The following is a 19,799-nucleotide window of genomic DNA, read 5'->3' as shown; positions in this document are numbered from 1 at the left end:
TACAACTAAAGACATGAGAATAGTATCCGACCATAACACCTCAGATGAAAAAGAGACATCCTTCTCCAATAGTAACGAAGATAATAAGAATGGAGATGTCGAGTTGTAAGAGGCATATGACCAACTTTTCAAGAAAAGAATGAATTTTTTTAATTTTTTTTTTTAAATGTTGAGATTGGTAAAGGATGAAAAGATTCAATTAGCTAACTGATTAGAACAAGCTGAATCTGGAAATTCCTCTCTTACACGGGAAAAAGGAAAGTCTCAAATCTAAGTTTAATGAGACTTTAGGGGGGTGTTTAAGTCTGGAATTAGAGCTTGATACAGTTAAATATGAAAATCAAGACCTGAAATTTCAAGCTAGCCAACTTGAATGTTATCTTCCTGATGCCAAGGTTGCCCAAAATGAGCATATAGGTAAATCTATTGATGTGGGTAACCCTTGTAGCGACCAGTGTTCGCAATATCGATACTATCGGCTGATATATCGGCCAATATTACTGGTATCACAACCCAGCGATACAAAACCCGTCAGAAGATACCAAGAATTTTATTTTTTTTAATTGTATGTAAATATCCAAAAAAAATTGGAAAAAAAAAAGAAGAGAGAAACTTTCAACAAGGTGGATTTCCATACCTGTAGAAGAGTTTGCGGTGATCGGAAGCTGCATTTAGTGGGCCATTCGAATCGAAGTGCGTTGTTCATAGGGAATTGATTTCGGAAGTTTGTAGGGAATTGATTTCCGAAGATAATGTGAAAAAAATCCGGAGATTTGGGAGAGAAATTAGGGTTTTAGGGGTCGAAACCCTCTCTGCTTCCAAATAGGGCTTCTGAGCCTTTTAATATTGCGCAGTCGAAAGTGGATTTCATGTGAAAGATATGCGCGCATGAAGCACATGCACTAGGATGATAGGTGGGGCCCATTATGATGTTTGTGAGAAATCTGCCATGTCCATCTGTTTTGCAAGATCATTTTAGGACATGCGACTGAAAATGAGGTGGATCCAAAACTCAGGTGGGCCGCACAAGAGGAAACAGTAGGGATTCAGTGACCATCGTTGAAACATTTTTATGGCCACACAAGATTTGAATCAGGATAAGTTTTTACGTTTTCACCTCATCCCAGTGGGAATGACCTCATAAACGGTTTGGATGGCATATAAACATCAAGGTGGATCCCAGGAAAGTTTCAACGGTAGGAAACTCTTTCCCCAGTTTTCCCTCTCGTATGGCCCACTTGAGTTTTGGATCGACCTCATTTTCGGTCACATCTCCTAAATGAGCTCGTAAAATGGATGGACCAGGTGGATTTCTCACAAACATCACAGTGGGCCCCACCTAGCATCCAAGCGCAGGAACTTCCTGTGAAAGCCTTTTGCAGGAAATCTGCGTCAGATGCGGATTGAACGGACGGTCCTGTCAGAAGCTCTGTAGGGCCCACCATGATATATGTGTTTTATCCACACCGTCCATCCATTTTGATAGGTCATTTTAGGGTATAACCCTAAAAGTAGTTAAATATAAGGCTCAAGTGGACCACATGACAAGAAGTTGTGGTGGCAATGATATGCACTGTTGAAGCTTTCATAGGGCCCATTGTGATGTTTATTTGTCATCCAATCTGGTCATAAGGTCTGACGGACCTAGATGAAGGGAAAACATAAATATTAGCTTGATCCAAAACTTTTGTAGCCCCTAAATTTATTTATTTTTTATGGTGGCCATTCAATGACCACTTTTTCGTGTGGAGTGGTTCACCTCATTTTTGGATTTGCCTCATTTTTTGGCCCATTCCCTAAAATAATATGCCAACATGAATTGACGGTGTATATACACCATATTACGTCGAGGTGGCCCCACAGTCAGGGTCCCACCATATTACGTACATCCTCTGATGTGGTCCACTTGATCTCTGGATCTGCCCCATTTTTTCCTCAAGCTTTAAAATGATCCAAAAAAATGAATGGACGACATGGATACAATGCATGGGGCCCACACAATCTGCCTCATTTTTTAAGTCAATCCCTATCAAAAAGTAAAGATATCAAAGTCAGGAATAGGAGAGCCGATAAGGTGAGGCCTAATACTCACCCAAGACAGTGTGGGGGCCCACCTTAATGTATGTATTGTGTATCCATGCCGTTCATCCGTTTTTTCCAAATCATTTTAGTGAATTATCCAAAAAACAAAGCACATCCAATTATCAGGTGGACCATACCAAAGGAAAAAAGTTGTGATTGACTATTAAAGGGACAAAAGTTCTAGATCAATTTGATATTTGTTTTTTTCCATTCATGCAAGCTTATGTGAACTTATAACAAATTGGATGGTAAATAAACACTATGAAAACACTAAGGTGAGCCCTAAGAAGGTTTTAATGGTAGGGCCTTCAATCAATATTGTTTCCCATGGCATGGTCCACTTAATAATTGGATATGCTTCATTTTTGGTATGGTGCCATAAATTAAGGTGTCAAAACAGATGGACGGTGTGGATATACATGTCTTGATGCATTTATAAATGTTATGAAACATATTTGAATATAGTTGTTTTAGTTCAATCAGACAGCGCATAAGTCATAACTTAGGACCCTATACAAAGGAAACCTATTATGAGTACCTTTTTTTTTTTTTTTTTTTTTTTTTGAGATTTTATGATTTAAAAGTGTGTATTAAGGTCATTTTTAATAATCCCTGAAGTTTCGTTGAAAAATTCAAACATTTTCCCAATGTTTCCCTATGTTTCCCAAAAAGTGCGATAAATTATGTGATACAAACGATATATCCTGTGCGATAACTGATATGTATCTATATCCCAAGGGTGCGATACATTGCGCGATACCGATATTTCGAACACTGCCTACATGCATTTATAATAAACTACCAGAAACTTAGGGACCAAAAAGGATCCTCGACCTTCACAAATCAGCTTTCACTCAGAAATATTAAGCGCCTGAACTGATTTCTTTGTAGGTTGAATATCACAATGTGTTCTTTTAGAAATATCTATGTTCTGACTATTTTTTGTTAATCGATTGTGATTCCTTTCAATTCTAAATGCAGGTTAGCGAGATATTAGACTCAGAATTGCTGGGTGAGGGGCTAATACCGACTCTACAACATGCACATGACGAGCTATTGGCTGCAAACCCACAAACAGTTCCATACCGAGCAACTACTTATGGCCAGGGGAGCTTGATTTTGTTCTTTTATGTTTGTTCTCAGGGAAGTTCATATGGAAGCTTCTTTCCTTTCAAAAGGAAAATTAGTTTTTGTGTTGGTGTGCGTTGAAGGCTTTTTTTTTTTTGGAACAACTTTTCTTGAAGAAAGAAAAAACGAGGGTAGATTTTACTTTTTGATACAAGGATAATGGCAACAAAGAGGTATAACTACTCTTCAAAGGGCAGAGGTTGCCAACATGTAAGGCACCCCTAGTCACCTTTCTCTAGTAAGGCGACCACCACATCATTTGCTCCATAATGCCTCAGCAAACCCCAGATAAAAAGAATTAAAACATCTACAAAATTCATCAGTAACATCACTTGTCCCATGGCCCGGATTGCTTCTTCAAGTGCAATAAGTGATTTGTTTTGTCTTTTGACATATTAGAAATTAATTTGACTTCTATCTGATGTGTTTTCCTTCAAAAATTGGCTGGAAGCGTTCTGTGCCTATCTTTGTGTTGTTTTGCTTCCACTTAGATGTTTATAGTGATTGCAATTTGTAAGGTATGCAACCGGATATGGGAAACTTGGCCCTGAGTTGGAGAGTTTAGTAGTCAAACAAGAGGACTAAGCAAGAGGCTCCTTATGCATTACATGCATTTGGATTGCATGATGTGAAGAGAATGTTGTTGATTTTCATAAATGTGGACCTCAAGGTTCTCATACGTTCTCCACTTCTATATGAAGGTCGATTAGAGGTGATGTCATCATATTTCCTGTATATGGTAATCCCATGTATATTGTTGATGCACTGAATTTACATGGGCTTGTCATGCTGTCTTGAATTATCATTAAAAAAGAGTTGAATTCATCAAGATAAATTGAACCAGGTTTCAGGTTTTATTTGCCAGAATCTTGTGGCCACTTTGAGTTTGACCTTGCAAATTACCCAGATAATGATAAAAAGAAGGCAAAAATATTTGTTGAGATAAACTGAAATTTAGTACCATTCACTGTGGGGCTTTTGGATGAAATTAAACTCACACAGTGGCCATATTCTGGTGTCTCAGCTGGTTGAAAGCACATTCTTATGGAAGCTACATGATCTACATGGTAGTGAAGTTCATGCATCAGACGGCGTCCATCTTACTCCCGTAGGATTGGAGACGGGTATTTGTGTCAAACCTCAGCAATATGCCATGCATTGCAACGCAATGTCATCAGAGATAAGATTCGTATGAATGTCAAATGTACATTTATAGGCAATTGCTGCATTGAGAAATGAGTGCTCTAATCCCTGCCAAATGTAGTATTCTCACAGCTATCAAAGCCCTTCAAAATTTTTGAATTCGACTTTTGGAAACGGCCAGACAGTCATGGAGAAACTGAGCTAAACATACAGGCAACTGACGGTGGCACAGTTCATGCCGTAATTTCATGGTGATGAATTCATGCCATAACTAACGTTATCTGTAGCAGTTTCTTCAAAATAGGTCCATGACTATCATGACTTACATCTGCAGGTGGGTGCTTCAACTTGATTATGAGGGGACAATCTTCTGTTCTACAGCACCACTATGGATAAGTTCGCCCTTCAACACTAGGGAAGAAGTAACATATGCTCCTGGTGACTTTATCCATTTGGTGTGGTTCAATGACCTAGAATTGGCATTTTGTTTTAGAATGCCTCAGCAAAACTGAGGTGGAAAGAACAACTACAACCCGAAATCCCAAGAATTGGCAATTGATGCGAGAAGGAACTATAAAATACTTGGAATCTCATAGAATTATTCATTTTTATGAATGAATTGTTTATTCAGTTAATTTGGAAGTAGTCGTATTTGATGCAGACATCAGTAGTGCACCCTTTAGAGTGTATCAAAGGAGGAGGCGTCGCTGACAGAGTAACAAAGCAAAGGAGTTGATGTGGATAGACGTCGGGTCCATTGGACCCATTTTTTGACGTGCTACGAGTGTAGGAGTGGCATGACTGCACACTAACAGCGGGCCCATGGGGCAAATTTCACACCTGTCGCGCCTCGCGCGGGTGTTTTAGTTTTAGGCATTTTTTATTCTTTTCCTTGTTTTCAAGGGCCTTAGTGCACTTTTTAAAATTTTTATTTTTATTTTTTGTTTTTTTGTTATTTTCCTTGTTTTCAGGGGCTTTAGTGCACTTTTAATTTTTCCATGGCTTATATATACACTGTGAGAAACCCTATTCTATTTATTGAATGAATGAGAATTCGTATACTTTCTTTCTCTTTTTATCAAAGAGATTAGGGTTTTAGGATTGGCCCTTGGGTGTTGAGGATTTCATCTTGGTTTTAGGTTTCTTTCCTTCTAGATCTTTGGGATGTAGGAAAATGTAAGAATCAATCGTCTGCTTTTCTCTAATACCCTAGAATCCATACTTTTTTTTTCATCTCGAACCCATATCTTCTTCATCTCTTTCATTCCTTTCTAGATATTCCATTTTGGTTTGAATGGGAAAGAGAGATGGCTAGTCAGGATAATCGGATCCAAACTTGACTATGGACTGGCTTATGCTAGATCTAGGATATCATCATATCCCTATGTCCTCTCTTTTGACTGTTTACGTGATTTTATGCTAAGGGGCATGATCCCGATGGAATGATTTCATCTCTGTGTTGAGATTTGCTTAATCAGCGTGATTGATAACAGTTAGTTGATTAATTTTATTATTTGAATCTCTTCAACCTGATTATACATGCATCTATGGTTAGGCCATCACATGTCCCTGTATCAATATCTTGTTTAGATTGATCAAGAAATTGGGGTTATAGTTGAAAAAACCAATAGAAAACCAAAATAACTAGTTATAGTAGGCATGAAGGAACTAAACGATACAATATATATATATATATATATATATATATATATATATATATATATATATATATATATATATAAAATACATGTTTATAAAGCACTTTCCTAAGTAATCCATTTTTGTGAGTTAATCTGATAAGAAAAATACCAATTGAAAGAATTAGTTTACATTTGCAGTTCTTGATTTAACAATCATTATAGACAGTACCAACAAAAATAGGTGCTCAGTCATTATAGATGGTACCAACAAAAATAGGTGACATTGGCATAGAAAATGTGGAATCATCATTTGTGACCTCCACTGATCCCATGATTTCGAATGATGAATCAAGTATCCCAATGGTAGGCATTAGTTTCTAGATAACCATAGTTAACCAAATTTATTTATCTATAATTGTCGATACAAAAAATTATAAAAGAGGAATGCAAAAGAGAAATTTTCAAAGTCAAAAGAACAAAATTACAAGTCCTTATATTTTCCAACTCTAAGGGCCATGTATCCCATGCCATAACTAAGCCAATTTATCTACTTTTGATTTTTATTGCCTACGGATATGAGAAATCTCTCCCACTAAAGCAAAGGAAGACACGTCTTTTCTTGCATCATGGGAAGACACCTCAAGGCTTTTCCTCCAAGAATAATTTGATTTTCTCCATGAAACCTCATGGCCTTTTCTTTGTCCTAACTATTTACAAGTTTATAATTGACTTTAGTGTTTAGACTTTAAATATAAGAAATTTCATATTTTTGTTCTCCACCAGGTGCAACAGATTGGTGTGATCATTGGAAACAATGCGTTTGGTTCATTCCTGGAACAGGACTATCTGTATCCAAGGATGAAGAGGCATGGTGATACTAGCATCTCATATAATCTTAAGAATGATGCTAAACCAGAAATAGAGACTAGGGATTACGACTTCCATATTGGAGACTCAAATCTTATACTGTCACCAGAAATGGTTGCAATTTATGGAGACAAGGAATGGAGACTTGACATGTTAACAGCCACAAAAAATGCGGTAAGTATGCACAGTGTTCGAAATATCGGTATCGCGCAATGTATCGCAACCTTGGGATACAGATACGTATTGGTTATCGCACGGGATATATCGTTTGTATCGCGTAATTTATCGCACTTTTTGGGAAACATGGGGAAACATTGGCAAAATGGTTGAATTTTTTTTTATGAAACTTCAAGGATTATTTAAAAAGACTTTAATTCACACTTTTAAATAATAAAATCTCAAAAAAGAAGTGCACATAATAAATTTCCTTTGTATAAGGTCCTAAGTTATGCATTATCTGATAGAACTAAGGTAAATATATTCAAATATGATGCATAACATTTTTAAATGTATAAAGATATATATGAAAACATAACCAATGCATTCAAAAGCAAAAGATATAGTGAAATTAGAAAACATACCTATCAATGATGTGTGTATTCAATATCCAACCCGGCCATCCGTTTTGCTTTTGCCATATCATTTTAAGACATTATCCAAAAAATGAAGAAGATCCAATAATCAAGGGGACCATACCATAAGAAACAATGGTGATTGACCGTTAGTGCGCCACAAAAGTTTTGGATCAAGCTGATAATTGTTTTTTTTCCCTTCATTCAAACTTATATGGACTACGCAAGTGAGTGAAAACAGTTGGAATTGATGCTATCGTCCAAAACTTCTTGGAGCCACAAAAGGCTTTAATCAATTGATGCTATTGTCAAAAACAATAGGGCCCACCTGGATGCATGCACGGCATATCCGTATCGTCCATTTGTTTTGCAACCTGATTTTAGGGGTTGACCTAAAAAACAAGGCAAATGCAAATTTTAGGTAGATGTGGACCACTCCACATGAAATAGTGGTTATTGACCATTAAAAAATTTGTGGGCCACAAAATTTTTTGTATCAAGCTGATATTTGTTTTTTTCCTTTCATCCAAGCCTGTGTTAACTTATCAACAGGTTGGATGGTCTTGATTCAAATATTAAATTTTTTGGGGCTACAAAATTTTTGGATCAAGTTAATATTTATGTTTTCCCATCGAGGTTTGTCAGACATTATGAATGGCTTGGATGACAAATAAACGTCACGGTGGGAAGCTTTAATAGTGGATACCATTGCAATCACAGTTTCTTGTGGTGTGGTACACTTGAACTTTACATTTGTCTCCTTTTTGGGCTCATGCCGTAAAATGACCTTTGAAAATGGATGGAACGGTGTGGATTGGCTAGTGTACCACGCGCCAACGACCTGACTGGTGTGGGTAAGTGTCGTGCAAAGATGAGCGTTGACGCTCCAGCGAGCTCGGGTTGTACAAACAGTTAAAGGAGATCAAAGTTCCATGGCCCCCCAATAATTTATTTATTATATCCACACCGTTCATCCATTTGGAGAGATTATTTTAAATCATGAGCCCAAAAATGAGTCATATCCAAAGCTCAAGTAGACCACACCACAAATAGCAATGAGACCATGATTCTCACCATTAAAATATTTGTAGCGCCCACCATTACGTTTATTTTCCATCCAATCTGTTCACGAGGTCACAAAGACCTGGATGAAGAGGGAAAACAAATAACATATTGATCCAAAGCTTCTGTGACCCCCAAAAGGGTTTCAATGGTAGATGTTCAATCTCCCGCTGCCTTTTTTAGTGTGGTCCACTTGATCCTTGGATCTATCTTATTTTTCAACTCAAGACTTACGACGAGTACTCCAAATGGACTAACGGTTTGGATATAACATATACCTCATGATGGGACCCACAGAACTTGGTGACGTTAACACACCATCCAAGTCTATGGTGTGTGGTACACCAGCCCATCTGCTTCCCGTAAAAGGGGCTCGAGGCCTTTTTTTTTCGAAGCAGAGAGGGCCGGAACCCTAAACTCTCTCCCAAATTTCTGATTTTTTTCAGATTTTGCCGAGGAATTCTCCGGATTTCATGGAGGATTGGTCGGATTTTGCCCAAATCTCTCCCGATTTCCCGATTTCTCTAAATTTCAATGGATTTCGCCTCCAAAATCAGAGATTTTGTTTGCGCTAACCTAACGCTTCGATTCGAATGGCCCATCAAACGCAGCTTCGATCAGGGATCTCCTCTACAGGTACCGAAATCTACCTGTTGAAAGTTTTTATTTTTTCTCTTTTTATTTATTTATTTATTATTATTATTTTTTTTCAGATAATGATGTTGTCCCAAAATCCCGGAGTTGGCTATATTAGCCCAGCTATTGTTGTTACACCAAATTTATTGAAAAAATAAATAAAATCCCAATAAAATGATAGTATCATTGATATCGCATGATATTTAGGACAATATTAATCGATATCAAACGATATTTGGCGATATTATGCGATATATCGATCGATACAAAGTATTTTGTAAATTTTTTCTAATTTTTAGTCTCTTCAGAAGGATTTCGTATCGCTGGGCTGCGATACCGATAATATCGGCCGATAGTATCGATATTTCGAACACTGAGTATGCATAAAATTTCCCAATTTCTCGAAAATCGGTTGCAATCTTTGTTTCGAAACATAAAATCAAACATGTATGTAATCTGATCTAGTGATTCTTCATTTGCTTTTGAATGTATTGCTTGCGTTTCCATACGTCTTCTTACATTCATAAATTATATGAATAGACTATGAATATACTTGCATCAATTTAGTTCAACAACGCATAGATTAGGACCCCATACAAAGAAAACCTATTATTTGCACCTTTTTTTTTTGTAATGTTTTGATTTATAAGTGTGTATTGATGTCTTTTTTAATAATCACTGAAGTTTCATCAAAAAATTCGACCAATTGCCCAATGTGTCCCCATGTTTCCAACAACAACGATATATTATGCGATACAACCGATATATCCCATGTGATAACCGATACGTATCCGTATCCCAAGGGTGTGATACATAACACGATACCGATATTTCGAACACTGGTGGAGACAATAGAGGTCTTAGAAATAATAGGATTATTCATGTTACAACTTCTGTCCCAGTGGTGATCTAAAAGGACTCTACAGCTTCAGGGAGAAAATCTAAATCCTCTCTCATGTGTCACTCTTGTGGAGACATAGGCTACTTGAGATTTCAATGTCGAATCTATAAAACCAGCAATCCTCCTCAGTCCCGAACCATATAGGTCAATTCATTTGGACTGAGAAAATGACACACTCTAAGAAGTCCTCTTAGACGATTACCAAAAAAGGAAAAGAAGCTCACATCCCCTCCAAAAATGCACGACCAAAGGAGGGAGTTGATGAAACAGGTTGCCTTACTACAAAAATCCTTAGTCAGGGCAACAATCACAAGGGTAGGAAACAAAGAAGGAAATTCCCTACCGAACAAAATCTCCAAGTAGAGATAGATACGCCTAGGAAAGTAGAATCTAGGAAAAGAAACCTCTCCCGAACTCGATCCGAGTCGTAGGAAATACACACTCATGTGGATGGTGAAAAGGGATAGGTGATGCGTAAAGATTTATGCGGGGTTATTGCTAAATCTGGGAATGCAAGCCTCATTAGTGAGCATCGTTGGAAAATCAAAAGAGTTTAGCCTCATAGTGTGCTTAATAATAAAGTTCGCGGACTATGGCCTCATAGTGTGCTTAATAGTAAAATTCACGGATTATAGACTCGTTTGTTTTTCTTAGTTTAAGCTTTAAAGTCGCTTAATTTTGGCATTATATGTTTTAGCTTAGACTATCATTGGTTGTTCCTATTTCGATTGAGATATCTTTTGAATAATCATAGTAAGCATGCTCATTGTTTTTAATGTTTATATGCACTTTATTCCCTTGTTAGTATATACTTATAGTAATATATATAACTTACAGAGTTTTTCCTTATTATACTTTTATTGGTATATTATTGGAATTAACTCTTTGTCAAATACTGACAAAAATTGGGAGAAAGATCAAGTCCCACAAAAACAAGTGTATTATGTTTTGCAGGATCTCTTTGTGCAAGGAATTGATAGAGAGGGGGAGCAAGTATAGGAGAGCAATGCATGTTTACATGTCTCGTTTGTATCGAATTGTAAATCATTTGTAATTTAACATGCAATATTGTGTTGTTTTGGTATGTCATTGCTATGGAACATGACATTGTCTAGGTAAGGTTTTTGTCACGTAATTGACAAAGGGGGAGATTGTTAGTGCGCATATTTGTGCACCTTGTTTGTCAATCACGGGCGTCTGTGTGTCAAGGAGTCGATTAGGCCCTTAGAAGTTGAAGACCGAAGTCACAAGAGGATTAGAGTATCAAGGAGTGAAAAACAGGTATTTGAGGTGCCTTAGTGACCCTCACCTTGACCCAAAACAACCCCATAATCTCTTAATGATCCTAACCTTAATATGTAAACCTTGTTGATCATCCCTTAGCCTTAAAAGCCTAATTAGAATATGATAAATAAGGCTAGAAGAGGTGTGAAGCTGCTATGTAAACATATGCCCAAAACAACAATTTTCATTGGATTCTCGATCCCATCGAGTGATCGAAGGTGCCCAAAAACGTCCAACAACTAAATGCATATTTTCCGGATTTCTCGATGGCATCGAACAACCTTTCGATGCCGTCGAAGGGGAGTTTGATCGATCAAAGGCATCACTCTATTGATTGAACCAGTCGATTTCTACCCTTTTTTTACCGTTGGAACTTGATTCCTTTATAAGGGGCACATTGGCCTTGGACAAAATGATGGTTTTTGAGTGAGTTTGAAGCTCTAGTGTATCACAATACTTTCCAACACTTCTAGACTCTCACTCAAAGGGATTCAAGTCATCTTGCATGTGTGTAATCACTTTACCGAGCATTCCAAGCTCCTTATGAAGATGATCTTGTTTCCTTGCATTCTTTAGACGATAGACACCAATCTAATACGAAAACCTGTCTTTCAAACCTCTAGAATACCCATCTAAGTGAATCCCCATTTGGAAACCAACTAAGCCTTTAGTTGTAGGTAGAGGTGGGCAACGATTTGGGTCAGGCCAAGTTAGTCCTAGTTTGGTTTGGTTCGTTTTTGTGCCACTCCACTTTGTGGATTGGCTCGGTTTGGGTTTCGAGCTGACCCATGTGGCTCGAGTTTGGTTTGCTCCAAAAGAATCTGGTTTGGGCTGGGATTGTTTTGGACGCAAATTTCAAATCGAGCCAGGCCGAGTTGGAACGAGAGGCGGTTGTTTTTTTGTTGTTTGTTTAAATAGAAAAGAATTTAAAAAGTTAGAAATGACACAAAAAATACAAAAGTATCTTACTACATGATGTTTAACATCCTCCAAAGGAGAAGTGCAACTTCAAAATAATTATCACCGTTACCTTTGGGGTTTGTTATGCTGAATCAGGGGTGGCTGGACAAGGACTGCTGGATAGGGGTTTGAGTGGTGGACAGTGGACGACGTCGGCAAACGGACGGAGCGATGCCATTAGACAAGGGGTTTCAATTGGGAGAGAGAGAGAGAGAGAGAGAGATTTGGGGACTGGAATGCGGCGGGAGAGATGAGAGAGATTTGGGGATTGGGTGCAATGGGAAGAGTTTAGGGTTTTTTATAACTAGTATTCTACGGGCTAGACCAGTCCAAACCAGGCTTTTTCGATATGGGCCGGGCTGGGCTGAACTTCCGAGCTCGCCAGGTTTGTGCCCAGCTCTAGTTGTAGGAGATTCAACCAAACCACTCCCATTACCTTGGTAACTTCCTTGGAGCATCAATTGCAAGGTAGTCAATTCAAGGAAGCGGAAGAAGAACGACTTCAACAATCAGGGGATCACAAAGGGAGCTGATTGGAGCATGGAAGAGCATCGACCAAGCAACCCAAGTGCGACACATCAACGGGGCTCAATCCGACGAGTTGTCAATTAGTGAGTCCATACTCTCTTTCTTTTCCTTGTGTAGGATTGAGGGTAAGAGTTTGTGACCCAAACTCGATAGGTTCTTGTGTAGGACCTAGTCTCTTGTGTAGGGCAAATTTCACCAGACACGGGTGTGTACATGTTAGTCTTCGTGGGAGCCTCCGGCAAGAGTAAATGTACGTCCTTGGAGTAGGACCGAGGTTGTTAGTTAGCCAATGGAAAACCAACTAAAGTCTCATACGGGAGCCTCTAGCGAGAATATATGCAACTTATGATCATTTTGTTACCGGACTGAATGGGCCTATATTTCGATGCAATCGAACCATGTTCGATAGTGTTGAAAATGTCCTCGATTGCATATCGATGCGATTCTGATTTTTCCTATTTAGTTCATGTTTTTTCCTCTAATACTCTAGTCTCTAAGTAATCAAAACTAAGCTTACCAAGAATATTTTGACAATCTTTGTGGGTAAGACTAAGTTTAATGGGGTCATAATCCTGTTACTCATGGACATTACATGTTAGCCAGACAAATTTGAATAAAAAGCTATGAAATGTTATAATCCTGTTACTCATGGACATTACATGTTAGTCAATATTACATTCTTTGAATATACTCGATATTTATTTTAGGGAGGACATCATTGCAATTTAAAGAAGGGACGACTATACCCATTATGCTAGTCTCCTCCTTGGGCTGAAAACCGGAAGGAAGGGCCATATATATTTTTTTCATGAAGATCATCTTGTAGAAATGCATTCTTAACATCTAATTAGTGGAGAGGCCAATTACAATTCATGGAAACAGATAATAGGGATGCACATATAGTTTAATTTTGCTACCGAAGCAAAGGTTTCATCATTATCTTCACCATGATTTTGGGTAAAGCCCTTGGCAACTAGTCATGATTTGTATTTGTCTATCAATCCAACTACCTTGTATTTAATGTTAAACACCCACTTGCAACCGACAGTATGTTTACCTAGTGGAGAGTGACTAAATCCCAAGTATGTTGTTTGTCAAGGGCAATCATCCCTTCTACCAAGGCTGCTTTCCATGTCAAGGTCATTTGCAATCGTCAGTGGTGCTCATATTAGTAGAAAACTTGGTTTTGGCATCCTTTGGCCAAAGATGAGGATGAAGAACCCAACAGTTTTCCCTTAAATGTCGTCGTTTTCCATGGTGTGTGCACATGAGCTAATCTTTTTCTATGCTTCCCTGTCCAGATCCTTGCCCCTCAGCAATTTTGGAGTCTATAGTCAAAGTTGCCCATTCTGGAAGGACACCGTGGGAAATATTTCATCATCGGGCCTTTGTTGTATGTACTTATATACAGATTCGAGGGTAGGAAGAAATTCTCTCCCAAGAGTCTGTACATGTTTGAGGTTTGAAATTGAATGGAGACCAAGGATAAAATTAAAGATTCACACCAATTCTACAATAGCAGCTTGACAATTATCTAATTCCTCCTATTTTTTTAGGGTTAGCAAAATATTCTTCCATGGTTCCATCAACCGGATCAATATTGTTAATTTCCTTGTGGAGTTGATAAAGGTAGGCCAAGTCTTCATGGTGAAAGTACATTTTAGCTCCTTTATCCTATACATCTTTTGCAGTTTTCAAGAGATAAAGACCACGGCTAATATTAGGTTGCATTGAATTAAACAACCAAGACAGCACAAGCCGGTTGTCACTCTCCCATTCATCATAGGTGGGATAATCCTGATTGGGTTGTCTCTTGGTTCCTGTAATCTATCTCAGTCCTTTTCGAGCTCCAATATACATTTGAGCTACTTGGGACGACTTCAAATAATTCGTTCCATCTAGTTTTACTATAGTTATTGCAAGACTAGGGTTGTCTAGATGTCCAGATGAAATCTGGTCTTGTTTATTTTCTCCCATTTAACCAAGGGAAGGGTAAAAGAATACAAATGAGGAATAACGCTAGTTCGAAGTAACCTCTTGGTATTTGTAGATGGTCCAGATAGCAAAATTAATGTGAGAAGGAATCCCGGTTTGTTAGATCTGTAAGGAATGAGAAGTCCAGGGGTCTTGAGATAGTCCACGCTCCAAACTGGACACAAATAGGTGGCCCACGGGGAACTTCTGGTGACGATAAAGGCCTCCGGCCTCGAATTTGTCCTCAAAAGGGGCACCTAATGAAAAAAAGTAGTCCAAAAGAATAATGAACATTGATTTAGACGCAGAGAGGAGATCCGACAAACTGAAAAGGGTTTCCGACAGTATCTAGTGGCCCTGGACTGTTCTGGGAGCACTTCTGCCGATGGAATGGGGTTCTAGAGGGGATTCCAGTGATGCTAGACTGTGCACGATGGAGTTGTGGCACTGGAAATTTCCGGCGAGCTGTGGAGATATAGGAGTGGATTCCAATGAGATTTGGAAGCGTTGGAGTGCTCCTCGTGCAGATCTGGAGCCAAAAACTTGATTGCATCTGGTCTCTGGCAAGGTCTGACGGCACTAAGCTGCTTCATGTGCATATCCGGTGCTGTAGGAGGCTTCTTTGGTGAGATCTACTTCCAAGGGTGGCTGCTGGTGGAGGAATCATTTCTGAACGAAATAAACGTGCGCCATTATTGCATCTGTAGGATGGTGATAGGAGTTTGATCTTACTTTCGCCATCTTACAATATTGATCGACTTTCAAAGCAACAATTTGCAGCAAAGAATGGGAAAAAAGGAGGAAGACTATTTGAGAAAAGAAACAGAGTGATTTGGATTAGAAAAGCTCTAATACCATGAAACAAGGAGAAGAGGAAAAGAGAAAGAAGAGATGAGAAGCGCGATACGTATCTACCCTCTCCCCTTAATCGTTTATTAACAGAGCTTAAGCAAAAGTCTAATTACAATAGGGTACTGGGAGAATAAGGAAAAAAAAAAGGTATATCAGGGAACTAAGTCTAAGACTAATTAGAGCTTTAATATGACTAATACTAATCCTATACAAAAAACACCTCAGTTGTATACAAGTCTGTGTGCACTAACAGTTAATATTGGCTGATATCATTTGTATCGCACCACGGTGATACATGTGAGATAAAGATAATGGGGGTCATAATACGGTTCACATAATATTGCCGATATTATCAATAATATTGATGGTGTCTCACCATATTAAAATATTGCAAGATATCAGCACACTCCCTTTGTTATAATGCAAGTTACCATCGATACACGTGACAATATCGCATGTATCAAATACTCAAGCGAAATTATGTGCAAAATCAGAAAAAAAAAAAAAAAAAAAATCATTTAAAAAAAAAGCCAATTTTTGTGAAATCTTTTAGGGGGCTTTCTTCCTTGGGATGTCTTAAGAACTCCACTCGAGTCGATTCACATCAAAAACAAAAATTTGGGGGAGAAATCACGCTTGAGAGCAGAAAGGAGCTGGAACTTGAACATAAGAAAATTTGAGAGAATTTGTCTTCTTTCCACATGTAGCATGGATTCTAACAGAAATCCATGTCTATGCATGATTTTCATGCACTGATATGGATTTAAGGTTTTAAAAAATAGATTTTAGCTGGGAAAAGTGGAGAAAATGAGAAAAATCCTAAATTTCTCCACTTTTACCCCTTGAAATGTAATTCAAGTTCAGCAAGTTTATACGTTGATGAGTGTTAGCTGATCTACAAATTAGCCACTCTTTCCTTCTTCTTTTTAAAGTATGTTCTAAATAATAAAAGAATTAATAAAAATATAAATTCTGTTCAGTTTGAAATATATGTTGACGGTGGGAACATTGGTGACATTTACAGTACACTCCCAGTATCCACCTATGGACAGACTGGTGTAGTTTTGTGAAGATGAGTACAAGAGATGCCAGAGAGTACGCTGTACATGACCTGATATTATTCTATTATGACCTCAGACCTGAGAACAGTACTGTTGATACATGAAGCAACAGTATCATACGCCCTAGTGAGGACAAGAATGATGACTCCAAGCCGTCTTGTAACTCCATAAGGGTCCAAGGCAAAGGTATAGTTTTCATTATTTTTAGTGTTTGGTCATATTTTTGTGATGTATTACTTGTATTTTAAAATATTTGAATGATAAGAACTCATTTTGTAGATAGATGCACTTCTTTTCTCCGACAATGCATGGTTACGCATGGTTAAGGCTGCTATACAATGGAAACCTATTATGTATAGTTTTTTTTTTTTTTTTTTTTTCTGGGTAATATTTTGAGTTCCAAGTGTGTAATCATTTCTCTCATAACACCTTCAGAAGTTTCATTAAAAAATTTCACATTTTCCCAAAATTTCCCTACAACAATGATACATTCCCTAGTATTTTCAATATTATCGACAATATTGATCCATGTTTCTCTAGCCCAAGGTTGCAATACATGTAACCTTGGTGTTAAAAAATGGTTATATTACAGGCATAACAGCCATTACATAATGGAAACCGTGGTGCTCGTTACATGATACAGGGTTGTAATGGCCGAGTGTAGAAGAACAACCCATAACAGGCTGATAAGGCGCCAACACATTTCTTCCTTTCAAAAGAAATTTTGACTATTACATGGCCATTATGCCCTTATCATAACGGCTATAAGGTTGGCTGCTATGGCCACCGTTACCGTTATTGAATACCTTGCATGTAACAATAGCAATACATAAAACCTTGCTCTTCGGTTATTGAGAATTATGATGACAATTGCGGAAGTTTTGTTCTAGTCCTAGATGCAAATTTCAAGGACCATTCTGGTTTCCAATTTCTAAGGCAAGATTCTATTTCAGTATAACACAATAGATGAGTACATCAAGAAGAGTAGGAGCGATTTACCCAACAATATCCATATATAATATTGTCCAAAATTATACATTAGGAATCAGTTATTGAACTTATCCATAATCACATAAAAAATAGAATTATACCTTTGCGTAAGTGTATTGCTCAAGGACCTTCTCTTCAAGTGCTGAATAAGATGATACTAAATCTTGTATATCAGAATCCGCTTCGGCATGTTCCCTATAGTTTTGCAAGAAATCAATGAAAGGAGATGGAAAATAATAGGAGATAATGAATTGGAAACACCAAAATAGCATGCACCTTAACAGCTAACATTAGGTGAGTTGTAAGATTACGATGAAATATGAAGGCACAACGTAGCCAACAAATGCAATGGAAAAGAATCTTAATGTGCAAAGATGATATAGAAACTGAAACTACAAAGACATTTGAGTGGATCCCTTCATGCCTAAGCAGAGACTCAAGAAGGATCAAAGAGCTACTACATACCCAGCCTGCAGCCAAATATTTTTGTACTTGTTGTACAACTCATATGAAAGTTGATCTTTGCAATATCCAATGTTACTCAAGACCATCAACATCTTTTGATGTGAATCAACAACAGTGCTTGGAGATTCAACACTATTCCCTTCGGACCCTTGTATATATCCATTTTCTAAGTATGACATTTCTTTGTTCGACCTAGTTTCAGAGAGCTCACTTCCAATCCGCTCTAGATAACCTGTGTGGCAAGCACAAATGAATATCCCATGAATGTATCAATGGTGAAGACTAGACAGAAAACTAACACATAAAAAGCACATTTTGCAGGCCCGAAATGTTAAATTGTGACAATTAAGCACACCTGCAAAATCCAGGCAACAATTTAAAAATGCAATTCTGACGGATTCTTGAATTTCTTGGACATGCAAAAACATATCATCTGACTTTGTGGCTTCGCTTCTTAGATTCTGAATCATCCTAGAAACAGTAACAATCTAATTTAGCTGGAAGATGGTGGAAATGCATTTTCATTGAATAATGAGCTCAAAAGAGAACATGTGCAAAACACTCTGTAGCAGCAAATAAAAAGTCTGTGAATTGAGAACTTGTACAAGTGAAAATAGAGATAGATCCAACATAGCCCCAAAATCAGCCCCACAAAAGGGAGCCAAAAGCCCCAATGGTGAGTCAAGCTCAAGATCTCAAAAGAGGACCAAAGGGGATCCTGATAACTCAAGAATTTGGAGAAGAATTCTCTTTGAGTTTTTCTTTGCAAATTGGGTCACATATGATGAAAATTGTTTGTAATATGAGAATGCTTCAAACTTGTGCTTCATAAAATAAATCCAAGTGTGCCTTGAAAAGTCATCCACAAAGATGATGTAATACAACGAACCACCAGGAGCCATGATGGGAGATGGACCCAAAACATCAGTATGAATGAGATCAAACAGATTCTGAGTACGAGAGTTACTCAATGAAAAGGGCAATGCAGTAGATTTACACACTTTGCAACTAAAACAGTTCATATCAATGGAAATGGTACTAATATTTACTTCATCATTCAAAAGACCAGATCTAAATAAGAAAAGCATATTCTAAGAATTTGGATGCCGACAAGACCAAGTGAGCCCCGAGGTGAGCCTTGCAAGTGGTCAGCTATGGTAGCTTGACCCAGTTGAGTCCTAGTGTTGGAAATCAACCATGTTTGGTTGGTTCTGGGTTCAAGTCAAAGCTAGTTAAAGTTTAAGAAACTTGTTTCCTAAGCTAAGTCTCTTCATTTACTTTTAGTAGATTCCAAATAGGATTAAGATTATTTTAGGCAAGTTTTAGCTGTGGGAAAGTTCTACACGAATTAGACCACTTTTGGCTGTAATAGGTTTTACAAGTCCGAGTATAATAGCAAGTTGAGTAGGGAGTATGAACTTGGAACATTATATTAGATTGCTATTGAAACTTTTTCTTTCACTTCTCCTATGATCTATATTGCTTATCCCTTTTGATTAGTGTGATGTTTGTGGGGAGAATCCATTGAAAGGATTTAAGACCCTACAAATTTGGTCGCAACAATTTCCTTCATAGGGTTGGTTCACTTCCAAAGTGAATCATGTGAGCAAGGAGACAACATAGTATCAAGATGAAACTACATCGATGCACAAAA

The 19,799-nt window shown here is 37.8% G+C and overlaps 2 protein-coding genes across 5 annotated transcripts in view; one reads left to right on the top strand and one right to left on the bottom strand.

The window, feature by feature from the left end:
• The window catches only part of LOC131245044 (exocyst complex component SEC5B-like), a 132,135-nt gene that overhangs the window by 23,175 nt on the left and 89,161 nt on the right, over positions 1–19,799 (bottom strand). For all 3 annotated transcript variants that reach the window (XM_058244223.1, XM_058244224.1, XM_058244225.1), the window contains 3 exons: positions 18,501–18,616; positions 18,146–18,377; positions 17,782–17,875 (listed from right to left, as the gene is read on the bottom strand). In XM_058244223.1, the coding sequence (XP_058100206.1) occupies positions 17,782–17,875; positions 18,146–18,377; positions 18,501–18,616 (442 nt within the window). The remainder of the gene's footprint in view (positions 1–17,781; positions 17,876–18,145; positions 18,378–18,500; positions 18,617–19,799) is intronic.
• LOC131245048 (protein arginine N-methyltransferase 7-like) lies at positions 3,088–5,196 on the top strand. 2 transcript variants are annotated; one of them, XR_009170761.1, is made up of 3 exons: positions 3,088–3,922; positions 4,235–4,399; positions 4,475–5,196. XR_009170761.1 is itself a non-coding variant. In XM_058244231.1 (3 exons), the coding sequence occupies exons 1-3, from the start codon at positions 3,848–3,850 to the stop codon at positions 4,606–4,608; spliced, it is 363 nt and encodes a 120-aa protein (XP_058100214.1). In that variant the 5' UTR covers positions 3,095–3,847; the 3' UTR covers positions 4,609–5,196. The 2 variants fall into 2 exon arrangements, 1 of the variants encoding a protein (XP_058100214.1); XM_058244231.1 differs by having other exon boundaries at positions 3,095–3,922; positions 4,486–5,196.

The sequence above is a fragment of the Magnolia sinica genome, chromosome 5 (genome assembly GCF_029962835.1).
Source record: "Magnolia sinica isolate HGM2019 chromosome 5, MsV1, whole genome shotgun sequence".
NCBI classification, from domain to species: Eukaryota; Viridiplantae; Streptophyta; class Magnoliopsida; order Magnoliales; family Magnoliaceae; genus Magnolia; species Magnolia sinica.
Note: the sequence above shows the minus strand (reverse complement) of the source record. Positions and strands in the feature narration are given on the sequence as shown.